Source organism: Rhinatrema bivittatum, chromosome 5 (assembly GCF_901001135.1).
Source record: "Rhinatrema bivittatum chromosome 5, aRhiBiv1.1, whole genome shotgun sequence".
In the NCBI taxonomy this organism is placed as follows: Eukaryota; Metazoa; Chordata; class Amphibia; order Gymnophiona; family Rhinatrematidae; genus Rhinatrema; species Rhinatrema bivittatum.
The window spans coordinates 5,261,518-5,285,988 of NC_042619.1; the positions used below are offsets into that span (position 1 = coordinate 5,261,518).

General features: G+C 44.7%; 1 protein-coding gene across 2 annotated transcripts in view; it reads left to right on the plus strand.

The window, feature by feature from the left end:
• FAM160A2 (family with sequence similarity 160 member A2) overlaps nucleotides 1-23,309 on the plus strand; it is a 211,879-nt gene extending 188,570 nt beyond the window's left edge. For both annotated transcript variants that reach the window (XM_029601916.1, XM_029601917.1), the window contains exons 12-13: nucleotides 7,310-7,472; nucleotides 16,729-23,309. In XM_029601916.1, the coding sequence (XP_029457776.1) occupies nucleotides 7,310-7,472; nucleotides 16,729-17,024 (459 nt within the window). In that variant the 3' untranslated portion in view covers nucleotides 17,025-23,309. The remainder of the gene's footprint in view (nucleotides 1-7,309; nucleotides 7,473-16,728) is intronic.
• The last annotated feature ends 1,162 nt before the right edge of the window (nucleotides 23,310-24,471 follow it).

The window sequence follows — 24,471 nt, forward strand, 5'->3', positions numbered from 1 at the left end:
AATGCAGGGGACCTTAAAATGCCAGTGGATTACATAAATGCATTACCAGACGCTACAAGACTCCCCTCAACCTTTCATACCATTGATCGTGTCTTCAGGGTTGAAGCAGTTAATGCTCCAACATTATCTATATACTATAAGGCCCTGGTTCGTATGGTGGAGGTGGATATGTACATAGTGTTGGAGGCCCGCTGGAATAGGGATGGGACCTTTCTAGTTAGCCAGACAATACTGCGCAGGGCATTTCGACGAATAGCAGGGCTCTCGAACAACACGAGCTATCGTGAACTCCAGTTTAAATTTTTGAGCCGTGCCTATATGTCGCCGCAGGCGGCCCATCAATCGACCATAGCAAACACAGCGGCCTGTCCTAAGTGTGGCGCGGCTGTGGGGACTCTTTCCCATATGTTCTGGGCGTGCGCCTTAGTACAACGTTTTTGGCGCAGAATTGCAGCTTATCTAGCGGACTTGATAGATATTTCTTTCCCAGTCACCCCTATGTGGATGCTTTTTGGATGTATATCTCCTATCCGAATTAGGGATCCGGGTCTTCGAGTACTTTTTCAAAAGGCTACTCTGGTGGGGAAAAAATTGATACTCTTGGTATGGCGCTCGCCGGAGGCCCCGTCCTATTGGGCCTGGAGGAATCATTGGCATCTTATGATGACAATGGAAAATTTGGAGGCCAGGATTTCCCCACGGCATAGACAGAGGTTTCTGAAGGTGTGGCAACCCTATATCCAATCGCTTTCCTCGAGGGCGCGCAGCTTGGCGATTAACGACTAAATTTCTATGACAGTATTGATGTATCACCTTTTATGTAATAGTGTCATGCTGCTCTTGATGTTCTGGTATATCAGCTTGCTTCTCTTCTTCGTAGGGGGGGGGCCGGGGGCGGGGGGCAGGTGTTTAGGGGATTAGTGAGATACTTGTAACTGTATGTGTTGATTGCCGCTGGGGAGAGCCAAGAGCCCTGTTCTCCCTAGGAATGTTGTTGTTGCTGTAATTTTGAAAAATCAATAAAAACCATTTAAACATAAAAATGCCAGTGGATTCAAGCTTGTCAGCCAATGTCCAGCATTATCCAGGTTACCAAACAGCTCCATCTGTCACTAGCCTGCACCACTCCAATCTCATTCAAGGCCTCAGGCTCCAGATCCTCAAATTATCTTAACAGACGCATCCAACCTTGGGTGGGGTGTGCATGGCTCGGACCCCCCCCCTTCACCTCTCCCACCCCCCCCCCCCTTCCCCCACACAAAAAAAAAAATTTCGGCCCGGACCCGTTTTTCATCAGAATTTGTCCTTTTATTGCATGAATCTTACTTGGGCAGCTTACAGAGGGAGGTACACCCCCCCCCCAGTTGTTCCCCCTTCTTCCGAATCCTCCTCCTTTTCCTGTGCCATCACCTGATGTGGTTCCGGACCCTCAGGACCCGGTTAGGGTTCATGTGGTCCCGGGTGCCCCCCCCCCCCCCCCGCCTCCCTTAGACCCGTTTGATGTAGGGGATAATGATACCACAGCCCAAGCCCCCGCGCTGGAGGGCGACGACCCCTGTGTCTTGTACTTATTCCAGCGAGAGGAACTGGAGCCCCTTATTCCTTTCATTCTCCAAGAATTGGGAATTGATGCCCCACCAGATGATTCTGTGGCGGCAGCGATGACACCAAACGCGGACCCGGTCCTGGCAGGACTCAGGGTGTTACCGTGTACTTTCCCGTTTCATCCAATGCAAGCTATACCCGCTACCTGAGGACTGCCTGGACATGTTAAAGATTCCTCATTAAAATCATCCATTGTACCTGAAAACTGGAGGGTGGCCAATGTAACCCCAATATTTAAAAAAGGCTCCAGGGGTGATCCGGGTAACTATATACCAGTGAGCTTGACTTCAGTGCCGGGAAAAATAGTGGAAACTATTCTCAAGAACAAAATCGTAGAGCATATAGAAAGACCTGATTTAATGGGACACAGTCAACATGGATTTACCCAAGGGAAGTCTTGCCTAACAAATCTGCTTCATTTTTTTGAAGGGGTTAATAAACATGTGGATAAAGGTGAACCGGTAGATGTAGTGTATTTGGATTTTCAGAAGGCGTTTGACAAAGTCCCTCATGAGAGGCTTCTACGAAAACTAAAAAGTCATGGGATAGGAGGCGATGTCCTTTCGTGGATTACAAGCTGGTTAAAAGACAGGAAACAGAGAGTAGGATTAAATGGTCAATTTTCTCAGTGGAAAAGGGTAAACAGTGGAGTGCCTCAGGGATCTGTACTTGGACCGGTGCTTTTCAATATATATATAAATGATCTGGAAAGGAATACGATGAGTGAGGTTATCAAATTTGCAGATGATACAAAATTATTCAGAGTAGTTAAATCACAAGCAGACTGTGATACATTGCAGGAGGACCTTGCAAGACTTGAAGATTGGGCATCCAAATGGCAGATGAAATTTAATGTGGACAAGTGCAAGGTGTTGCATATAGGGAAAAATAACCGTTGCTGTAGTTACACGATGTTAGGTTCCATATTAGGAGCTACCACCCAGGAAAAAGATCTAGGCATCATAGTGGATAATACTTTAAAATCGTAAGCTCAGTGTGCTGCAGCAGTCAAAAAAGCAAATAGAATGTTAGGAATTATTAGGAAGGGAATGGTTAATAGAACGGAAAATGTCATAATGCCTCTATATCGCTCCATGGTGAGACCACACCTTGAATACTGTGTATAATTCTGGTCGCCGCATCTCAAAAAAGATATAGTTGCGATGGAGAAGGAACAGAGAAGGGCAACCAAAATGATAAAGGGGATGGAACAGCTTCCCTATGAGGAAAGGCTGAAGAGGTTAGGGCTGTTCAGCTTGGAGAAGAGACGGCTGAGAGGAGATATGATAGAGGTCTTTAAGATCATGAGAGGTCTTGAACGAGTAGATGTGACTCGCTTATTTTCACTTTCGAATAATAGAAGGACTAGGGGGCATTCCATGAAGTTAGCAAGTAGCACATTTAAGACTAATCGGAGAAAATTCTTTTTCACTCAATGCACAATAAAGCTCTGGAATTTGTTGCCAGAGGATGTGGTTAGTGCAGTTAGTGTAGCTGGGTTCAAAAAAGCTTTGGATAAGTTCTTGGAGGAGAAGTCCATTAATGGCTATTAATCAATTTTACTTAGGGAATAGCCACTGCTATTAATTGCATCAGTAGCATGGGATCTTCTTAGTGTTTGGGTAATTGCCAGGTTCTTGTGGCCTGGTTTTTGGCCTCTGTTGGAAACAGGATGCTGGGCTTGATGGACCCTTGGTCTGACCCAGCATGGCAATTTCTTATGTTCTTATGTTCCTAAAGTAGATTCTTCTGTCACTGCTGTGACGAAACGTACCACCATCCCTGTGGTGGGGCTGAGGACCTCGAAGATTTTTCCCCAGAGTTCGTTCTAGTCCTACAGAAGGCCTTCCTGGCGAAGAAGAGAGTGGGGATCAAGTGTCCGAAGGGGAGGCTGCCCTTTTGTGCTTCCAAGACCCCTAAGGTGGCCCCTGCAGGAGGATCCAGGGACCTGTTGCGACGCCTGGGTTTGGGTCGAGCAGGTTCGGAGGCCAACCCCAGGGATGTAGAGGACTCTGATGGTGTGCCGGAAGATCCTCTTGATTTACAGGGAGCTGACTCTGATGTGGATGCGGATGCAATCATCGCAGTTCTGCGCCCTGCTACAATGCCATGTGGCTTGAGCTGTTCTAGTTGTGGAGACATGTGCGTGCGTCTTTCCCGGGACGTTAAATGCTCTAAGTCTCTCTCTGGGGGAGAGGACACTTCAACGGCAAGGCAGCTGGCAGACTGCCCATTCCTGCTAAGCGTGGGAATGGTGGCCATTTTGTCCTCCTTCACAGCTGTTTCACGGGCCATGGGGGGGAGGAGGGAGATTTCCCTCCTCCATTGTCCCCGGTGGTTGGGGCTTCCAGGGGAGGTCATAATTTTATTTATTTTATTTATTTATTAATTTCTATACCGGCTTTCACGACCAAAGGTTGCATCAAGTCGGTTTACATTTAACAAGTCGTGTAATAAACATAGAACTAGGGTAATTGAACTGGTGCAGAAAATAATAGTTACAATGAACAAGGAAATTACCAACTGGGATAGGAGGAGAAAAGAGAAAAGGGACAGGAATATTTACATAGTAAAACGCATTTACAGTGAATATATGCTGTGGAAACTCACTCAAGCAGTGAGGAAGACCTGCTGGGAGAGTCAGATGACTCTTCTGAATTTTCTGCCAATCTTGTCCTGTTTTTACACAGGGCTTATACAGCCTGGAAGGCCATGGGGTGGCGTAGGGCTGAGCAGGTGGCACTGGTGCAGCCTGGGCCTTCTAAGAGGGTTAAGCTTTCTGGGGCTGCAAGATTTCGGCGCGTTCCAGGAGCCCTGGTTCTGCCAGTCGCAGTGGATAGTTCTTCTGAGGTTTCAGGGATCCGCCAGCACAGGACATGGATTTAGATTGCGATCCAGATGAGGTGTGGGGGAAAGCCACAGCCGAGGAAGGGGATGATCCTAAAGTGGTGCGGCTCTTCCACAAGGAGGAGCCGAGTCCCCCTGATACCCTATGTTCCGGAGGAATTAGGTATAAAAATTTGGCGAGAGGAATCGGATCAGGAAGAGGTGGATCCAGTGATAGATGGCCTTCGGGGTCCGGCAAAGTCCTTTCCCTTCCACAAATCGGTCAAAACATTGGTATTTAGGAAGTGGGATACTCCTGAATCCAGCTTGAAGATTAGCAGAGCCATGGACAAGTTATATTCTTTGCCAGAGGATACGCTTGAGCTCCTGAAAGTTCCAAAGGTGGATGCCTCGGTTTCAACTGTTACTAAGAAGATGACCATTCCTGTGGCTGGTTCTACAGCGCTGAAAGACCTTCAGGATAGGAAGCTAGAAGTTCACCTCAAGAAGATATTTGAGGTCTCGGCTCTTGGCATACGAGCGACGGTGTACAGCAGTTTTATGCTGCAAGCCAGTCTGCGCTGGGTACAGCAGTTACAGGCGGACTTATTTTACTCTCCCCCCAACTAATGGGACATTGGAAGCCAAATCCCCATGCCAGAATATACAGCACTAGAGTCTCAGCCACAAGGCAAGCACAGAGAGCTTTATTTTAATTGGAAAGCAAGTACAAATCTGTTAATGTTTTAAGGTGGAGCTGTGAGTTCCTCTGTTCAGGTACAAGTGCTTCCATTTTGAGAAAGGCAGAAACATCCTATAGCTTTTTTGACTAGTGAGCAGACTGTCACACAAGGTGGCATCATTCAAGTAGACGGGTTACTATTACTTACTCCTGCTGACATTACTCCTTCTCTCTGAGATCCAAAAGTACAGAAAGAGATTTCACTTTTGGTACTCAAGATGTCAGCTCATATTAACTGATCCATAGATGCCTTGTGCTAAATTACTGCAGTACCAGCGTATGTTATTTGCAACCTATTATATATTATTGTCTGGTCCCTGGGATCATCTGGGCAGGAGTCTCACAAGTTACCACACCCACAATAATGTAGTTTCGGATCATGCAGGGTGTAATATGTCTTTTCTGCCATCATAGCCACTGTATGTGTTATAATTCATTAAGTCTCTTGTGTCTCAGTTCTGCTCTGATAGGTAGTTCTAAGTAAGAGAAATGTTAATAAGGACTTCTCTTAAAGGTTATCCTCTTTACCTTAGAACACCATATCACATAAGTTTAACACATCAGTGCTCCTCAGAGTTGATGCATTATGTTGAGCTCAGTTAATTGTTTTTATTATGAGATCAGAGCCACATCGATAACTCAGTCAGAGATATTTATTTATTTATTTATTTAAAGAGTTTTCTATACCGATGTTAGTCGAAACATCACCTCTGTTTACATGGAACAAAAGCAACGGAAATTACAAGTAACAGGGGAAGGGTAAGGGGTACAAAAAACCAATAGGAGAGCAGAGAAGCATAGGAACAAACAACAAGTGAACTATAATGTCATAAGAACAAGGTCATAGTCAAGTTAAGATATATTCTTAAAAAAGAATATGATTTTTATTTTACATGAGGAAAGTATTTAATTGATCAAGTCATGTCATAGATACAGAAATAATTAAAAAATAAAAGATTGTTTCTTACCGAATACAAGTTAATATTGCCAAGGTTCCGGGCATACCATACTCTGTATAGTATAGCAGCCTCAAGCTCTTACACTTCACTGCATATATATATACTCTTTTTCTTGTTGACAATTCATGAACTCATGGTCCAAGGATTTAAGTACTGAATTTATTTCAATATAGGTCAAGTCTTATTATCTCAGAGACACATGACCTCATGTATTTTAATTACTAAAAATCACATAATTTCCAATATTCAGTGTATATAAGTCAAGTTACATGGCCAGGAGAATTTAGCTACAAAAATTCATTGATCTCAGATATATGAACATAATAGATTGCATTATATGTGCTTAGTCAAGCTGCGTGCTTTGTTTTCCTTTTACCATTATTCAACTAATTAAATATATAATTAGAATTAGAAGCACTTATCTCCATTTTATTAGCAGAAGAGCACCTGATTACATATTTCTAGCTTCAGCGATTAAGTAAAGAAATGTTATAATCTCATAAGCATTTAGCATTTAAACTCCTAATGACTAGATATGTAAATACTGCTTGCAGCAGGCATATGTTTGTAACAGATCTTAAAAGTTGAAAACTCAATTGTTTCTCTGGAGTCTGGTGCCAATTAAGACCCAAGCTCTGGGAGATTTGCCAGGCTAAACTACACTAATGATGAAGGTGTCATTATCAGCTTCATACCTTAACAAAGCATTGGCTATCTTCCCAGTCTACCAGCTGTGCCGTATCAATGGAAGAGTGAAAAGAAAGCAAAAATAAAAATAGGAAGGCAGAACAAGTCATGTTTGGGATTCAGAGGTTATTGTCTTTCAATATTCTGCTTTTTAGAGATACAGGGGACCTAGACACCATGTCACTTGCTAATCCCACCTTGAGTAACAGGGTGAGTATTACAGCTTGCAGTGCTTCAGGGTAGTCAGAGGGCAGGGTTTTCTTTTAAAGCCTTGCAGTTCATTGGAGCCTACTGATCTGCTGATTAGCATCAGAGACTGCTAAGTCATGGTCGTGTAAGAGCTAACTAAATAGTGGGCTTAACTTCTCATCTTCAGGCCACGATATAACTGAATCCTGGTGTTTATGCCATTGTCCAAACTCAGCTAGGTTATGTTAACCTGTGAATGAGCTGTACTGGAGCCAACAATGTTTTCTGTTTTCTTCCACAGGTCTTAGGATCAGTAAAAAATAAAATAGAAACCTTTGCTGCATCTCAAGAGGATTTTCCTGCCTTGCTGTTCAAAGCCAAAAAGTACTTGATTGCTAGAGGGAAACTGGACTGGAATGAGTCTCAGAATATGGCTCCATCCCTGAGACGCTCAGAAACACTAGGTGAGAACCCAACACGTGGGCCTATGAACATGCAAAGCACACATTCACTTCTCTCACAGGGATATAGGTCTGTGCCTGAGGCACTCAGTAACACTACACATGGACTATAAACATGCAAAGCACACATTCACTTCTCTCACAGGGATATAGGTCTGTGCCTGAGGCACTCAGTAACACTACACATGGACTATAAACATGCAAAGCACACATTCACTTCTCTCACAGGGATATAGGTCTGTGCCTGAGGCACTCAGTAACACTACACATGGACTATAAACATGCAAAGCACACACTCACTTCTCTCACAGGGATATAGGTCTGTGCCTGAGGCACTCAGTAACACTACACATGGACTATAAACATGCAAAGCACACACTCACTTCTCTCACAGGGATATAGGTCTGTGCCTGAGGCACTCAGTAACACTACACATGGACTATAAACATGCAAAGCACACACTCACTTCTCTCACAGGGATATAGGTCTGTGCCTGAGGCACTCAGTAACACTACACATGGACTATAAACATGCAAAGCACACACTCACTTCTCTCACAGGGATATAGGTCTGTGCCTGAGGCACTCAGTAACACTACACATGGGGCTATAAACATGCAAAGCACACACTCACTTCTCTCACAGGGATATAGGTCTGTGCCTGAGGCACTCAGTAACACTACACATGGGGCTATAAACATGCAAAGCACACACTCACTTCTCTCACAGGGATATAGGTCTGTGCCTGAGGCACTCAGTAACACTACACATGGGGCTATAAACATCCAAAGCACACACTCACTTCTCTCACAGGGATATAGTTCTGTGCCCGAGGCACTCAGTAACACTACACATGGACTATAAACATCCAAAGCACACACTCACTTCTCTCAAAATTCTGCCACCTGCCGCAGCACCCCCTAAGTCTCGGTGCCCTAGGCACAGGTTGCCGCGACCAACACCTATCACGTGATTGAGGTGACTGGCCCACCAGGGCATGCCCGAAGCCCCGATAGGCCAATCCGCCCCTGAGTGCTTCTCAGCTTGGATTCCAACTTGTGTCAGCACTGTGAGGAAGCCCAAGGGTATCTGGCCTCCTCGGATTTTGCTGAGCCTGGCTCAATCCATTCAGGTGATGGATTGGCAACTGGAAGTACCCTGAATCTGTGTAACCCCTTGGCTGGGCCCACCCCAGTTCTCCTTGGGCTAGGCATGGACCCCAACGGCCTTTTCTTGGGTGGAATATTTCCTGGGACTACAGGCCTTTGTACAGGTGCAGTCTACTTCCCTCGCTTGCCCCTGTCCAGACAGAACCCCAGCCAGCCCCCTCTCCCTCTCCCATTTGTCTTGGCAGACCTCAAGGCATGCCCTGCCTGACCAAGGATTTCCCTAGTGGGGACTCTGATGGCACAGACGAAGAGCAAGATCCCTTTGAAGAAGGGGAAATTCCCTCAGGAATAGAACCATGTCGAACCATGTTATGGTTCTTTCTTAGAGTTGAATTGCCAGCCTTGGTTTCCTAGACCCTGAAAACGCTGGGAGTTCCTAGAGCAGAATCTATGACAGAACCAAAGAAGAGTCCTATTCTGATTTCCTTGCACAAAGCTTCTTGCTACTTCCCAGTACTGGAAACCATCCAGGCGTTGATTGACCTGGAATGGGATGCCCCAGAAGCAAGTTTTAAAGGGGGGTCAAGCGTTAGAAGCTCTGTACCTGGATCCTGCAGAGAGAGAACATTTGCATTTCCTTAAAGTGAATGCACTGGTCTGCTCTGTCTCTAAGCGAACTATCCCAGTGGAGGGAGAAGCGGCCTTAAAGGATGCGCACATCAGATGGTTAGAGTCTATCCTTAAGCAAGCCTTTGATGCAGTAGCAATGACCTTACAGATTGCTTCTTGTTGTGCCCTGGTAATGCGTTTGTGTCTACTTCTCTCTCAGGAGGTGGATGACTCGGGGGTGAACTCCATAGCGGCTATGGAACCCGCCCCGCCTTTTTAGAAGACACGGGCTCGGATTTAGTCCGTACTTCAGCCAGAGGAGTGGCCTCAGTGTTAGCGGCCAGAAGACAGCTATGGCTGCGGAATTGGTTAGTCAATGCAACCTCTAAGGCTGACCTTACAAAGATGCCTTTTAAAGGATCACTCCTATTCGGAAACGAATTGGAAAAACTGGCCAGTAAATGGGGCGAATTTCCAGTCCCCCGGCTACTGGAAGATGAAGCAGTTGCAGTGCCCCTCGCCTATGAGGGGCCAGTACAAGGGCTTTCAACGTTTTTGCCCCTACAGAAACTCGACATTTCAGAGGTCTTGGCCCTTTGGAAGAACTCAGTCTTTTCATAGTCAAGAGAAGGGCAGAACCTCCCAGTGAAATGTTACCAACCCATCTTTGGATTGAGGAGATAGGGGATCGACTGTTTTGTTTTACCAAAGATGGGTCGCGATCACTTCGGACAAGTGGGTACTGGAAGTCATACGAGAAGGATATGCGCTGGAATTTTGCAGCACTCCTCGGGACGTATTCATGATGTCTCCTTGCTACTCCCATCACAAAAAGCAGGCAGTGGAGATTACGCTTTAAGGCTCCTCAGGATGAGGGCTGTAATCCCAGTACCTATGCCTCAGGAAAATACAGGATGTTATTCCATCTATTTCATCATACCCAAGAAGGAAGATTCCTTTCGCCCCATCCTGGACCTCAAGAGTGGCAACTGTCACGAGTGACTCTTTTCTGCATGGAAACCTTACGCTCTGTGGGAATGGCTGAACAACCAGGAGAGTTCCTAACCTCTCTGAACCTATCCGAGGCCTACCTACATATTCCAATCCATCAAGAACACCAACGCTTGGGGACTGAGAGGAGAGCACTTTACCACTCTGTTGCCTGAGCCCTTACTTGCCAGGTGCCTGTTTCAATCGTGTTCCCTGGCTGTCCTGGGTGTCTGCGTCATTTCCCCGGGACATCAGGAGGGGCTTTAAATTTCGACATGTTGCAGCATGCTGCCTAAGCCGCACGGCTTGCCTTGTTGTTTGGAATATTTGAATTGTTGGAATATTTGTTGCCTTTTTTGTGAACTTTTTCAAGTAAGTGGTCTCGTCCTTACATTTCATTTATTTCTTTTGGTTGTTTTCTCGTAAGTTCTAATGGGGAAGAAGAGAAAGGGATCTGTTCGATGTCCCCCACCTAATCTTCCAGCTTCCTCTTCAATGTCCCAATTGACCATTCTGGGATTTTTTCAAGCTTCGAGCTCGAGTACTCCTTCAGGGCTGGATCAGCTAGGCAGGACTAATCCCATCACTTCTACGAGCTCAATTTCTCTCAGCCCTGACCTCTGATCACCACCTGTTTTAGAATCTGCATCTTTATCTGGTCTTCAGGTGAATCAGGAACTTATACAAGATGTTCCAAATGATTCTCCTTGGGGGAGGGGGGAGTTCCAGCTTTGTTGTCTTCCCGGATGGTTTCTGGATCTCTTACCTTTGGTAATTTACATACTGTTAACTCTTCTGGGAGACCTGCGCAGATCACAATGGAGTCACTTTGGTTTGCCATCAAGGGATTGGAACAATCGATGGGGACTAGATTTGACAATTTAGTTGCTACTGTTGCTCAAATTGAAAATCAGATTTCTGGGCAAGACCAAGTTTTAAACGATACCACACAACATATTTCCCTTTTGGAACAGAAATGTGAGACTTTAGGTAAAACAGATATGTGACCTTGGTTAAGGGTCAAGAAGTTTGTCAACATAAATTAGAAGCTTTAGAGAATAATTCTAGACCTTTGCATCTGAGAATATTAAATTTTCCTAAATCTGTTTATCTTCAATTGAGTTGCTTAGGAAGTTTTATACCGAGGTTCTTAAATTTCCTCAATCTTCTATTCCACCTATCACTAAAGCTTTCTATTTGTCATCAAGGCAGGTATCTCCATCTTCTGGTAGTTCCTCCTTGCAAATTAATCCCTTAGATAATCTTACTGCTTTGATTCAAGATTCTCAAATTGAAATTTCAGGTTATGCAACCTTACTTGTTGACTTTGCCCTTGAATCTGATAGAATTTGGATGATGAAAATGTTTTTTAAAGTTACTGATTAAAAATTTCCTAGGTCAGTCTCTTGTTATCTTTCCTGAAGTTGCTAGAGCGACCCAATTGAGAAGGAAAGCATTCTTACTTAAAAGACAACTAGTCCTTCCTTTTGACCTCAGATCTTTAGAAGATGTTAAAAAGTTCAAAACGGCATTTAAGGAATATCTGCTCCAGCGTGCGTTCAATGATAAATGAGGCGGCATGAATGTTCTTAATCTGCTTATTAAAGTAAATATGATGATTTAATAATTGAATATTCCATTTTTGGAATATGCTTCTATGCCTAAAATAGTAAATGTACCATTAATATTTGGTATTTTGCTTCTTGGTTTCTGTGAAGCTGAAATTTGTTATTTGTATTTTATTTTGTTTTTATTATGTATGTATTCTTGTATATCGCTTAGGCCTTGTTAAGTGTTAGGCGATTAATACATTTTAATAAATGAAATGAAATGAAAATGTAATAGTGTAAGTGTATTGTTAAACGTGGTACTTTTAAGTATATTTTCTTTGATCCTGCCAGTTGGAAGATTTCTTGCAAAATAGGAAAAGACCCCCGACTGTACTTCCTTAGTTGGCTATTCCTTGGGTCTCTATGTTAAATAGGAGGATATAATGTAAATTGAAGAGCTCTTTCTTTTATTTTGTTTCTTATATGTTTCAGTCCCCTTTCTTGTGATCTCACTAGATAATACTTTTTCTTTTTCTTTTTTGAATTGAATATTGATTGTCGTTATTCTTTAATGTCAATATTATGACTGTAATTTGCTCAAAATCTTGAAAATAAAGGAAAAAAAAACAACACCAATGCTTCTTATACTTTGCCTTACTGGATCGCCATTATCAGTTCCAGGCACTGCCCTTTGACCTAGCCACTACCCCAAGAACATTTTCCAAGATTATGGTGTTCGTGGCGGCAGCATTGAGAAGAGAAGGAATCCTGGCACACCCATACTTGGACGACTGCGTGACCAACAGAATGACCTCCTTGCTTCAGGACCTTGGTTGGGTAGTAAACCTGGACAAGAGCAATCTCAAGCCTTCCCAGTCGTTGGAGTATCTGGGAGCCTGGTTAGACACCAGGCAGGGCAAGGCCTTCCTCCCAACCACACAGATACGGAAGTTGATGTCCCAGGTGCGTCATTTGATGAACAAAATATGCCCGATGGTGTGGAGCTATCTCAAAAGTTCTTGGTTTGATGGCGGCAACCTTAGAAGTAGTGCCATGGGCGAGAGCACACATGCACCCACTTCAACGTTCGCTGCTGTCACATTGGAACACGCAGTCTCCAAATTACTTGATTCGGCTCCACTTACCTATGGTAGTCTGCTGTCACCTCAAGCGACTCATCTGAGCAGGGGGTGTCCCTCTCCTCCCCGAACTGGCTGGTTCTTACAGCGGACACGAGTCTCCGGGACTGGGGAGCTCACTGTCAGGAACTCACGGCCCAGAGATGTTGGATGGAGGAAGAGGCCCATTGGAACATCAATCACCTGGAAGCCCAAGTAGAGGCTGGCATGCTTGCAATTCAGCCACAGACTCCAGGGACAAGCAGTCCGCATAATGTCGGACAACGCAACGATGGTAGCCTGCATCAACCGCCAGGGAGGAACCAAGAGCCAGCAAGTGTCTCAGGAGATAGACCTCCTTATTGAATGGGTGGAAATATATCTACAGATGATCTCAGCCTCACACATAGCAGGAAAAGACAACGTCAGAGCAGGCTTTCTAAGCAGGGAGAGTCTGGATCCAGGAGAGTGGGTGTTGTCAGCCGAAGCCTTTCAACTGACAGTAGATCACTGGGGCCTCCCATCCATCGACCTGCTGGCTGCATCTCACGATGCAAAAGTTCCCCAGTTCTTCAGTCTCAGAAGAGATCCATGGTCCCTGGGGATCGAAGCTCTTGTTCAGACCTGGCCGGAAGAAGAGTTGCTATATTCCTGGATGGAATAAATGATAGCTTTATGGAGCAATTGGTTCAGGAACCGACGAGAGAGGGAGCAATTTGGATAAGTGCAAGGTGATGCATATAGGGAAAAATAACCCATGCTATAATTACACACTGTTGGGTTCCATATTAGGTGCTACAACCCAAGAAAGAGATCTAGGTGTCATAGTGGATAACACATTGAAATCGTCGGTGCAGTGTGCTGCGGCAGTCAAAAAAGCAAACTGAATGTTGGGAATTATTAGAAAGGGAATGGTGAATAAAACGGAAAATGTCATAATGCCTCTGTATCGCTCCATGGTGAGACCGCAGCTTGAATACTGTGTACAATTCTGGTTGCCGCATCTCAAAAAAAGATATAATTGCGATGGAGAAGGTACAGAGAAGGGCAACCAAAATGATAAGGGGAATGGAACAACTCCCCTATGAGGAAAGACTAAAGAGGTTAGGACTTTTCAGCTTGGAGAAGAGACGGCTGAGGGGGGATATGATAGAGGTGTTTAAAATCATGAGAGGTCTAGAACGGGTAGATGTGAATCGGTTATTTACTCTTTCGGATAGTAGAAAGACTAGGGGACACTCCATGAAGTTAGCATGGGGCACATTTAAAACTAATCGGAGAAAGTTCATTTTTACTCAACGCACAATTAAACTCTGGAATTTGTTGCCAGAGGATGTGGTTCGTGCAGTTAGTATAGCTGGGTTTAAAAAAGGATTGGATAAGTTCTTGGAGGAGAAGTCCATTACCTGCTATTAAGTTCACTTAGAGAATAGCCACTGCCATTAGCAATGGTTACATGGAATAGACTTAGTTTTTGGGTACTTGCCAGGTTCTTATGGCCTGGATTGGCCACTGTTGGAAACAGGATGCTGGGCTTGATGGACCCTTGGCCTGACCCAGTATGGCATGTTCTTATGTTCTTATGTTCTTATGCTTTCCCTCCATGGCCACTGCTCGGCAGGATCATTAGCAGAATCAAGCACCACAGGGGATTAGTCCTATTGGTAGCTCCAGATTGACCCAGGCATCCATGGTATGCGAACATGTGGAGACTCCTGGTAGAGACTCCCCTGTGCCTCCCACCACACAAGGACCTGCTACAGCAGGGACCAGTCCTTCACAAGGATCCAACTCAATTCTGTCTATGGTCTGGACCTTGAGAAGGCTTACCTGATGAAGCGAGGATATTCTGCAGCAGTAATTGCCACCTTACTCCGAGCTGAGAAGTTCTCTATGTCCCTAGCGTATGTGCGGGTTTGGAGAGTATTTGAGGCCTGGTACGAGGAATGCAGTGTCTCCCGTCGGGCAGTCAAAATCCCACTTATTCTGCAATTTTTGCAAGTCGGCTTGAATAAAGGTTTGGCCCTTAACTCTTTGAAAGTGCAAGTAGCGGCTCTCTCCTGTTTCAGGGGTGAGATGAACGGAACCTCCCTGTTGGCTCATCCGGACGTGGCCCATTTTCTGAAAGGAGTGAAGAACCTTCGGCCACCCCTACGGTGACCGATTCCCTTGTGGAATCTTAATCTAGTATTGGAATGTTTTGGCAGGTCCCTCCTTTTGGCCGCTGCGCAGTCTTTCCTTGCATTTATTAACTTTGAAAACTGTGTTTCTGGTGGCTATATGCTTGGTGCATCGCATCTCTGAACTGCAGGCATTGTGTCGGGAACCGTTCCTCCGGATGACTCCAGGAGCATTACAGCTTTGTACTGTTCCATCCTTCTTGCCCAAGGTAATCTTGGAGTTTCATTTGAATCAGTCCATTTCGTTGCCTTCCCTACATAAGCACAGGGACATTGAGGAATACTGCCTCCTCCGTCATTTGAATGTCTGTAGACCTCTGATGCGGTATCTGGAAGTTTCAGAGCTGGTCCAAAAGACAGACCGCCTGTTTGTCCTTCACAGTGGAAGGAAGCAGGGAGAACCAGCTTCGCAGGCTACCCTAGCTCGCTGGATTAAGGAGGTGGTCACGGGAGCCTTTGTGGAGGCAGGAAAGCCATTACCTTCTCAGGTTAAAGTTCATTCCACCAGGACTCAGGTAGTCTCATAGGAGGAAGTTAGACTGCTGTCCCTCATCGATATCTCCCGAGCGGCAACGTGGTCCTCTTTGCACACTTTCTCCAGGTTCTATTGCCTGGACGTATAGGCCCGAGAAGATACAGCCTTTGCAAGGGCGGTATTAACTGGACTGCTTGCAGCCTCCTGCCACGATCGGTAGTAGATTTTGTACATCCCATTGGTCCTGAGTCCATCTGGCTACACACTAGGAAATAGAGAAATTACTTACCTGATAATTTTGTTTTCCTTAGTGTAGACAGATGGACTCAGCATCCCGGCCCCGGCTGCCCAAGAATGGTGCCAAGGATTCACCCATGGAGTGGATATCGATTCCAAGAGATTACGAGTATGCAGTCATCCAGTCCCTAGATCAGGGCATCTTTAATCTTACAGGGGTTCAGTGTTTATGTTTGGTTTAGTACAGTTACAGTTATCCGTTTTTAATCAAGGTTTTTAATTGTTTTTTCAATAGCATGTCCACAGTGGCTTTTGCAGAGAATACTGAAGGGCTGAGGTCACTGCAGGGTTATATTTTATTTATTTATTTAGTATATATTTCTATACCGGACTTCATGAATAAAATTCACATCAGGCCGGTTTACATGGAACTAGGGAATAACAAGTATAACCGAACAAGAAGGCTGAAGCAAGCAAAGTTACATATAACAGGGACATAGAACTTGGGGGCTGTAGTAGCCAGGAAGTAGGCAGATCAGAAATTAACAACATATAAATAAAATGAGACGTATATCTAGGGTGACGTCAGCTTTGAAATCTGACTCCATCTCCATCTGTTGGCAGGGGAGCACAATCCATTGGTCCTGAGTCCATCTGTCTATACTAAGGAAAATGAAATTATCAGTTAAGTAATTTCTCCAATAATGTTAGTTATTCTACGTGTACTGCCATAGGGTCTTAATTGAGAGTGGAATGAGGTTAATTGGGAAGGGCATAAAATGAGTTGATTTATTCTCTGCAACAAATTGTGAATCATTTATTACTTTTCTGGGAGACATGTCTCAGCAAGCTAGTGAGGACATAGTACTGTCAACGGTGAAGGGAACATCGTATAATTAACAGCACTGTGCAACTAATGTATGCATGTTGGTTCTCTGTATCCCTTCCTTTCTGCTATTTCTCATTCTGATTCTTTTTTCCTTTTTTTGAAGTGAAGAGTCGGAAGCCATCAATTGGAGAACTAATCCTGCGTCACACCAACAGCCCAACACGAGCACGGCAAGCTGCCCAGCTCGCCTTCCAGCACATGCGAGATGGCCAGGTGCTTCACGCCCTCTCTGGCACATCCATCTTCAAGAGCTCGGCTGAGAAGCAGAATGAAGCGCTGAGAGTCAAGAATGCCGTGTACTGTGCAGTCATCTTCTCCGAGTTCTTGAAAGAGCTTGCGGCTATTACACAGGAGCATGCGGTGACTTCCCCTTTTGTGCTGGAGACCATGGAGGAGTGACCGCCCAACGAGAGCACAGGTGTTTGCGGGGTACCTCGCCTTTCCTGCTGGAGCAATGGAAGAGTGACAACCCAGTGAGAGAGAGGATGCATTTGTAGGAAGAGGCAGTTACGTTGCCTTTCTTGATGAAAGCCATGGAGGAGAAACTGCCTGAGAGGGAGGATGATTATCTAGGAACAGACAGATACTTTGCATTTCCAGCTTAAAGTCCCTGAAGAAGAGATTATCTAAAAGGGAGAAAGCGTACTCAGGGACATGTTATCTGCCATATCTGGAGACCATAAGAAAGACTGCCTGTGAATGAAGGAGTGGGAAGTGATTGTGAGAGGATAGCAGCACTGTTACCTCGTCTTTCCTATTGATTGAGACTATGGAAAAGAGACCGGCCAGTGAGAGAGTCCATGAAAAAGTGAGGGAGGGATGTGGTCATCTTGCCTTTCCTGCTGGCGGCCATGGCAGAATGACTAAGAAGAGCATGGACAAGACAGACATCGTCCACAGAGGACCCAAGAAGTCTGATTTCAAGAGCTGAAAGAGAAGTTACTGCTGTTCTGTGAGGTGATGGAAACTGCTTATTTCCATGTATTATACACAGATCAGTCCCCTTCTCTCTCCTGCCAGTGTACTGCCTTCCTGTTCCTGCTGGACGTGTGCCCCTTGACCTCACTCCTCTCCCATGGACACTGCAGGCTGGAGTTCCAGAGCCTATTCCTTATAACTGGAAACCTTCAGCTACGTCCAGCCTTGTACATATACAGGCTCTGTGCTGTGCACCCAGACCTTTTTATCATGTAAAAATAACTTTCTTATTTATTGAAAAAAGAATGTTTTATGGAGAACTTGCTGCAATATATATGTACAATCTATACTGTACTTGTATATGTAATATATACTATCTGTATATACTGCAAATTTTATTTTAAGAGCTGCAGTGCTCATTACTCAGCTGAAAGCAGACACTCCAGCACAGAGCTTGGCACTCCCAGATCTGCTGCATCATCCCACGTATGTGTATGTGACTTCCGTCTGCAAGCCCCACGTTAGCCCATGCGCCCACGCCATTGTTCACAAAGGGTCTCCTGGTCCTGCAGACTGATGCATGGCTGCCAAGCCCATTTACTGAAGTCGTTTCTTTGCTAATGGGACGGTACCCTTGCTTATAGAAAGCTAGTCAGAATGTATCATGGCTCCGAGCTTCTGGCATGCTTTGTAGATATTTAATCATTTTTATGGGGAGAAGGGAATCCACCCCTCTCTCAGTTTGGCAAGAGGATTTCAGTGACAGTGGCGTATTGCTGCCCACACAGCACAATTTTGTAGAGCATCCTTCAGATCAATGTCCCAGATAGAGGTGCAGTCTCTCAGTGCAATCGCCCTGAAACGGGAGCTAGAGAGGGTGGGAGATGCTGGGTAGAGTGCTGTTGAAGGCGTACGCACGGCCGTCCATCCTGACATGCTGGGTTGGCCTGAGCTGGGAGGTGACGAGCACACAGCAGGTCTCATCCTGGGATGAGCCTCTCCCCTCCTGAGCCTTTCTGCAGGGGAATATTAATGATGATGCGTTCTGCGTTAGAGGGGAGGATGTTATTAAATGAGCTGTCCATGACCAGTCAGAATGTGATACTGTGACGTGTGGCAGTGTTGTGATGGCATCGGTCATTGTTTCAGCTGTTTTCTAACTGGCAAGTGTATTCTGAGCAGCCAAACTGGTCTGTCCCTTCTGACGTGGTTAGATTGCAGTCTTTGCTAAATCCAGATTGAAATGAGTGTGTATGTAATGTGTGCAACTTGTTGGAACATTCAGCCAGTCGGGTCATTGATGATGAGTGTAAGGTTTTTCTGCTGGAGTGCCACATTTCAGGTTGGTGATGTTATGAAGCGTCATAAAAGCGTCTCTTGCCCCTGCTTAGTACCCAGATAGATGCACAGGATTTTTTTCCATGCAATAGTGCGTAAATGCTAGCTTAGCAGTGTTGTCATGTGATTGTAGCAAAAAAAAAAACCTCTCCAGATCCTGCTGTGCCACAAAGCTCAAAGCTGGCCAGGAAACTCCTGCACCTTGCTGGTAAGCCACAGCCAGCAAAGACACTGTGCTGTTATAAGGAGCATGGGCTTCATTTGATTTTAAATGTTATTATGTCACCAGTGCTTTTACCTGATCATTAAGGGCCAGTGCGACATCACAAAGCAGCCTGACCATTTCATAATAGGAGTTAGGAGATGACTGGTAGGTGCCCTGCCTTCACTTATGGTGGTGGTACCTCTCGAGCACTCTCCAGCATCACGTTACACATACAGACCCATCTTGCTGCTTTGCATTACCATCCTGTTACAGTTGTGCCTTATAGAGGGGTTTTGACCTAAACGCACTCCCACCTGCTAGTTCTGGCCTGAGCTGAAACGGTGGCACTCCAGGCTCTGTCTCACCTCATGCTGCAATATGCAGGCAAAGCACCACCTGGGCTGGCTTAATACTCCTCATTTTTACGTGCGTGTGATTTGAACTGCTCATGTTAGGGATTCTGTGGAAGATGCGCTGCCCAGCCTCATTCAGAAAAAGAATAGACATAGAAGCCTTGTTAGTCTGTCCAAACAAGCCTTACTGTCCAGTGACAGCCGGGCTTCCTGGCTTGTGGTCACTGAGGTGAAGATGACTTCCTTTTTATATCCTTTTATGTATCCATGTGTTTTATTCTCTGGATGTGAGCCCTGTCTCAACCCTTCTCACCTGCCTTTAAGGGGTGGAGGGAATAGTCAGAAACTGAGGCCCCATGAGAGCCTGAGGAATCCTAAGTCATGCACAGCACAAACAGCCTCTGGCTCTCCTGCATTGCCCCAGATCCCCACCTCGCCCCCTAATGTGAGGCTGAAGGAGCAGACGTGGGCTCAGATGCTCAAACACACAGCCAAGCAGGGCCTATCACCAGGCCACTGGCAGGCGCTCGAGTTCATAGAAGCGAACAAAGAAATATCTGATTTCATATAAATAGTGGGAGTGTGGTTTGTTTGTGGCTGAGTGGCAACTAGAGCAAAATAGTGACGGTAACTGGGTCATATGGAACCAAACCTGTAATTAGAAATATTTACTCTTAGCATAGGAGATGTCCTCATGGGTGTTTTGCTGAGATAAGGGTGTCTGTGCTTCAAGCACAATAATAGGATGTCTCAAAACAGAGGAAGCGTCGTTGGCAGAAAGTAGCAAACTGTCACAAAGCAGGTGCTCCAGGACTGTTATTCTACCAAAGGCTTAGGGACATGCAGTGCTCCTGCTGGAGGAGGCTCTCGCTCAGAGCATCTGCTTGGTTGACAGGACAGCTGAATTCACACCCTCCTGATATTCAAATAAGCTAAGCTTTTAAATTCAGACACCTGAGTTAGGCGCCTATTCCAGCCAAACTTACAGGGTCGTTCATCAAACTGCGTTAGGGCCATAACGCATGCGTTATTTATCGCATTGCGAGATGCATATGCAAATTTTTTATTTTAGTCAAAGGGAAGGAGTTTGGGCAGGGTTGATCAAACTTTACGTGCAATAGTGTCACGCACGTTATCGCACGTTTCAACACTGGAAATAAGTACACCTTTTTTCCTGTCATTAAGCTGTGCGATATACCCAAAATGGGCTTCGCGATATTTATTGCAAATCCCGTTTTGGGCAGGAGAGGGGAGAACGAGTGAATTGGAGTGGAATGAAGATGGAGAGATATTAGTCAACTAATTATACCACTGTAGGAGGGTCAACTAGGATCTCAAGGTGAGGTTTTGGGGCCAGTTTTACATTCACAGTGAGATGTACGAACAGCATAGTACAAATCAGTGAAGATTTGATGTGATTTGGAACGAGGAAAGGGACACAGAGTTGAGATTTCTACGATGTACTCTCTTCCTAGTTTGATAGCACCTGGGTAGAGAGTTTATCATTCCAAATCACAACCAATCTTCACTGATTTGTACATCTCACTGTGAATGTAAATCTGGCCCCAAAACCCTAGACCACCACCAAAGCCTCACCCTGAGTTCCTAGTTGACCCTCCCACAGTGATATAGTTGACTTGTATGAGAGCTTTATATAGAGTCTCTCCCAAATTATCACAGGTGCTATTCATGCAAAAATTATAGGAAAATGATGAATCTAGGCCTGAGGGGTCCTAAGTTTTCAGCTGAAAGTTAGGGCTGCTATTCACTTGCCCAGATTTAGGCTCCTAGAGCTGAAAATCAGTGCAAAGCCCCTAACTTTCTCTCCCTGCCCTAACTCCACCCCATAGCCCCCCAGTGTTTAGTGAAACTAGGAGCCTAAGTGTAGGCATTCAGTCCTAGATAATTTTCAAATGGGGCAATGTAGGAGCCGAAACCCTTTGAAAATTGGCCTCGTAGTCCCTAATGATGAATTTTATGAGTAAACAGCTGCTGCACCCAAAAGGATCATTTATATGGCATGACGCTTGCCAAGGAGGGAGGAAGAGGCTGCTTAGAGCCTGGGTCAGAAGAGAGGGTCCAAACTGTTTTATCTCCCAGCAGGGTGAAATGGCGATGTATTAACCTGTGTTTTACAGATTGTGAATTTCAGCTGAGAAGGCCGTCCTCAGCTCATGGCTCAGACCTTACGTTTGATTTTACTAAAAAGGCAGAGAAATAGAGCTTGCAGCATGTGACTATTGCTATAATGCAGTGGTGATAACCGTAAGGGTGACTGCACTGCTATGAGATTATAGTGCAGTGATGGTAGCGGCTACATAACTCCGTACAGGAGATCAGTGGGAAGGGAGCCATAATTTTCTGACTTGCTATAGTTTGGAACTTCCACGGCTTTCTGAGAATGTCTCCACAATGTTTGTAATTTGGTCGGGTTTCAGTGTAGATAGCATTGTTTTGTATTTAACTGTGACACCCTCTGCGGATGTCCTGCCCTGCATTGCTTATCTTGCTGGAAAAGTATATTAAACCCAGCCTGGACCACAGAGCATCCAGTGAAGGACATCTTCAGAGCCCCTTCTGCTCCTGAGACTTAAACTGTCTCAGCTATGTCCACAGCACAAGGAGTTTAAACCAGTATAAAATGATCACACCCTGTCTACGTTATCTTAAAGCCAGTTTAAAATGAATAATTTATCTAAACCAGTTTCAATTGATCACATCCTGGGCACATCTCTTTTTACCAGCTTTTGTAAAATGCTTTTTTTCAAAATTTACTGCAACTCCCAATTAACACATCTCAAACCGTTCCAGATAAAAGTGACGTTCCACCAGCTGAAGACTCTTAAACGAGGGGAAAAGGTCATAGTCTAGGAAGAGGTAGCCAGCTCAGGCTTAGCAGGTTTGTTCCTCAAACCCTTCCTGTACACAATAGTTTAGTAGATGTTAGCAGGCATGAGCTCATTGGCCCGCCTGGTTGCCTCCGCCTACCCTTCTCTTGCCAAGGATATCTCCCAGCTGTCAAACATACCAGTTTTGTTGGCAAACTTCTTTGGTCCTCACCTGTTCTGAGGAGATGAATGGACAGGTTCCTGTGCTCATACCAAGGTCTCCAGCGATAGAGAGTGTTAATGGAAGGCTTAAGTTAGGAAAAGGAATGTGGTTTCTATGGCTGAGACATGCTCTGGGCCTCTGTTTGGAGAAACTATGGCCATTTTCACTGTAAACTTCATTTTGCTAAATCATAAAAAGAAGGGAAATGTTTTGAAGAAATCTAGGCCCTACTGGAAGCTAAGGAGAGCTTGGGGAGATGGGACTGCCCCATCCCTTTATGGAGATTTTTCTACAAACCTGGTGTGAAGCTCTGTAGATCCTCTCCTGTCAGAAGCACCAGATTAATGTGGTTCCTGTGTGCTCTTCCTCTGCTGCTCAGTGAGAGACCCCCGAGGAAGGCGACAAGACGGCTTTCTGCATTTCCTGGCGCAGATGAGATGCCTCTTTCAGCTGCTATATCAAAAGGGAATAATCAGATTGGATTTCTTTACTACACAGAGCGCAGTACAGCAATAATTGCCTACTCTTTCTGCCTCAGCCTCAGAGCTAACAGGCTTGAGTGCGTTTTCATTGTGGTGGGAGCAGCTTATTTCACGGCTCCATGCTCCCTCTGCCTGGCTATACAGATGGTGAGAGAGCACTGATGCTCTGTTTGCTTTTTATTCTCTTCGTAGCATGCACTATGGACCTGATTTCTTGTATTTTGGGGAGGTGAGAGCCTATCATTGTCACCTATCAGGGGTGTCAGAATTTTATCTTGTAAAAATGAAAACATTTGTAAACCTAAAAAGGGATGAAATAAACATTTATGATGTGCAATAGTATCTGCATTTCCTTATATTTTATACATACTCCAGTATTTAATCTATTCTTCCATTCTCATGTACTTAATCCCTGTTTTCTTTCATATTTATGTTTTCTCCATACTGAAACAAGCCTAGGGTAGACGACCTGATTTTTCAGACCCTTACATATGAATGGACACATTCAGAATAGAATACAAAGTTTTATCAATCCTCCATAAATTTATCACAGGACAACAAAACCATTGGCTAACTGAACACATTGAACTACATGCTCCAAAAAGGAATCTTCGCTCAATGAATAAAGGCCACCTCAAAATTCCTCATGCTAAAATAATGCACCTGGTATCAACCCGAGAAAGAGAGCTATATCCATCGCCAGCCCATCGCTATGGAACGCCTTACCCCTAAATCTAAGAACCCAAGTTGACACCAAAACTTTCAAAAAAGAATTAAAAACCTGGCTTTTTACCAGAGCTTTTTCAGAAGATCTCAACTATCAAAACCAACAAACTCCCAACCAGACAACTCCAAAGAAAACAAAGACACCATCCTATCAACTTACGACAGACTAATCAAACCACGAACTCTATAACAGAAATCTAAAAAGTTTCCCTGTATAATCTAACCCTCTTTTACCCCCATTGCTACCCAACTTTATCTTTAAATTGTATTTGTTAAAACTCTAATGTCATTCTCCTAATGTAAACCGTTATGATGGCAAAACCGAATATATGGTATACAAAACATGTTAAAAAAAAAAAAAATAAAAATGTAAAGGATTAAGGGGTGATCCAGGAAACTACAGACCCATGAGTTTGATGTCTGTGCCAGGCAAAATGGTAGAAACTATCATAAAGTACAAAATTGCTGAACATATAGATAAGCATAGTTTGATGGGATAAAGCCAAAATGGATTTAGCCAAGGGAAGTCTTGCCTCACAAATTTGCTACATTTGTTTTTTTGAGGGCATAAATAAACGTGGATAAAGATGAGCATTTGACAAAGTCCCTCATGAGAGACATCTTAGGAAATTAGAAAATCATGGAATAAGGGGCAGAGTCCTGGTGTCATTGCCTCCTATTTAAAAGATAGAAATCAGAGACTAGGGCTAAATGGTAAATTTTCCCAGTGGAGAAAGGTGAATAGTGGAGCGCCTCATGGATCTGTTCTGGGA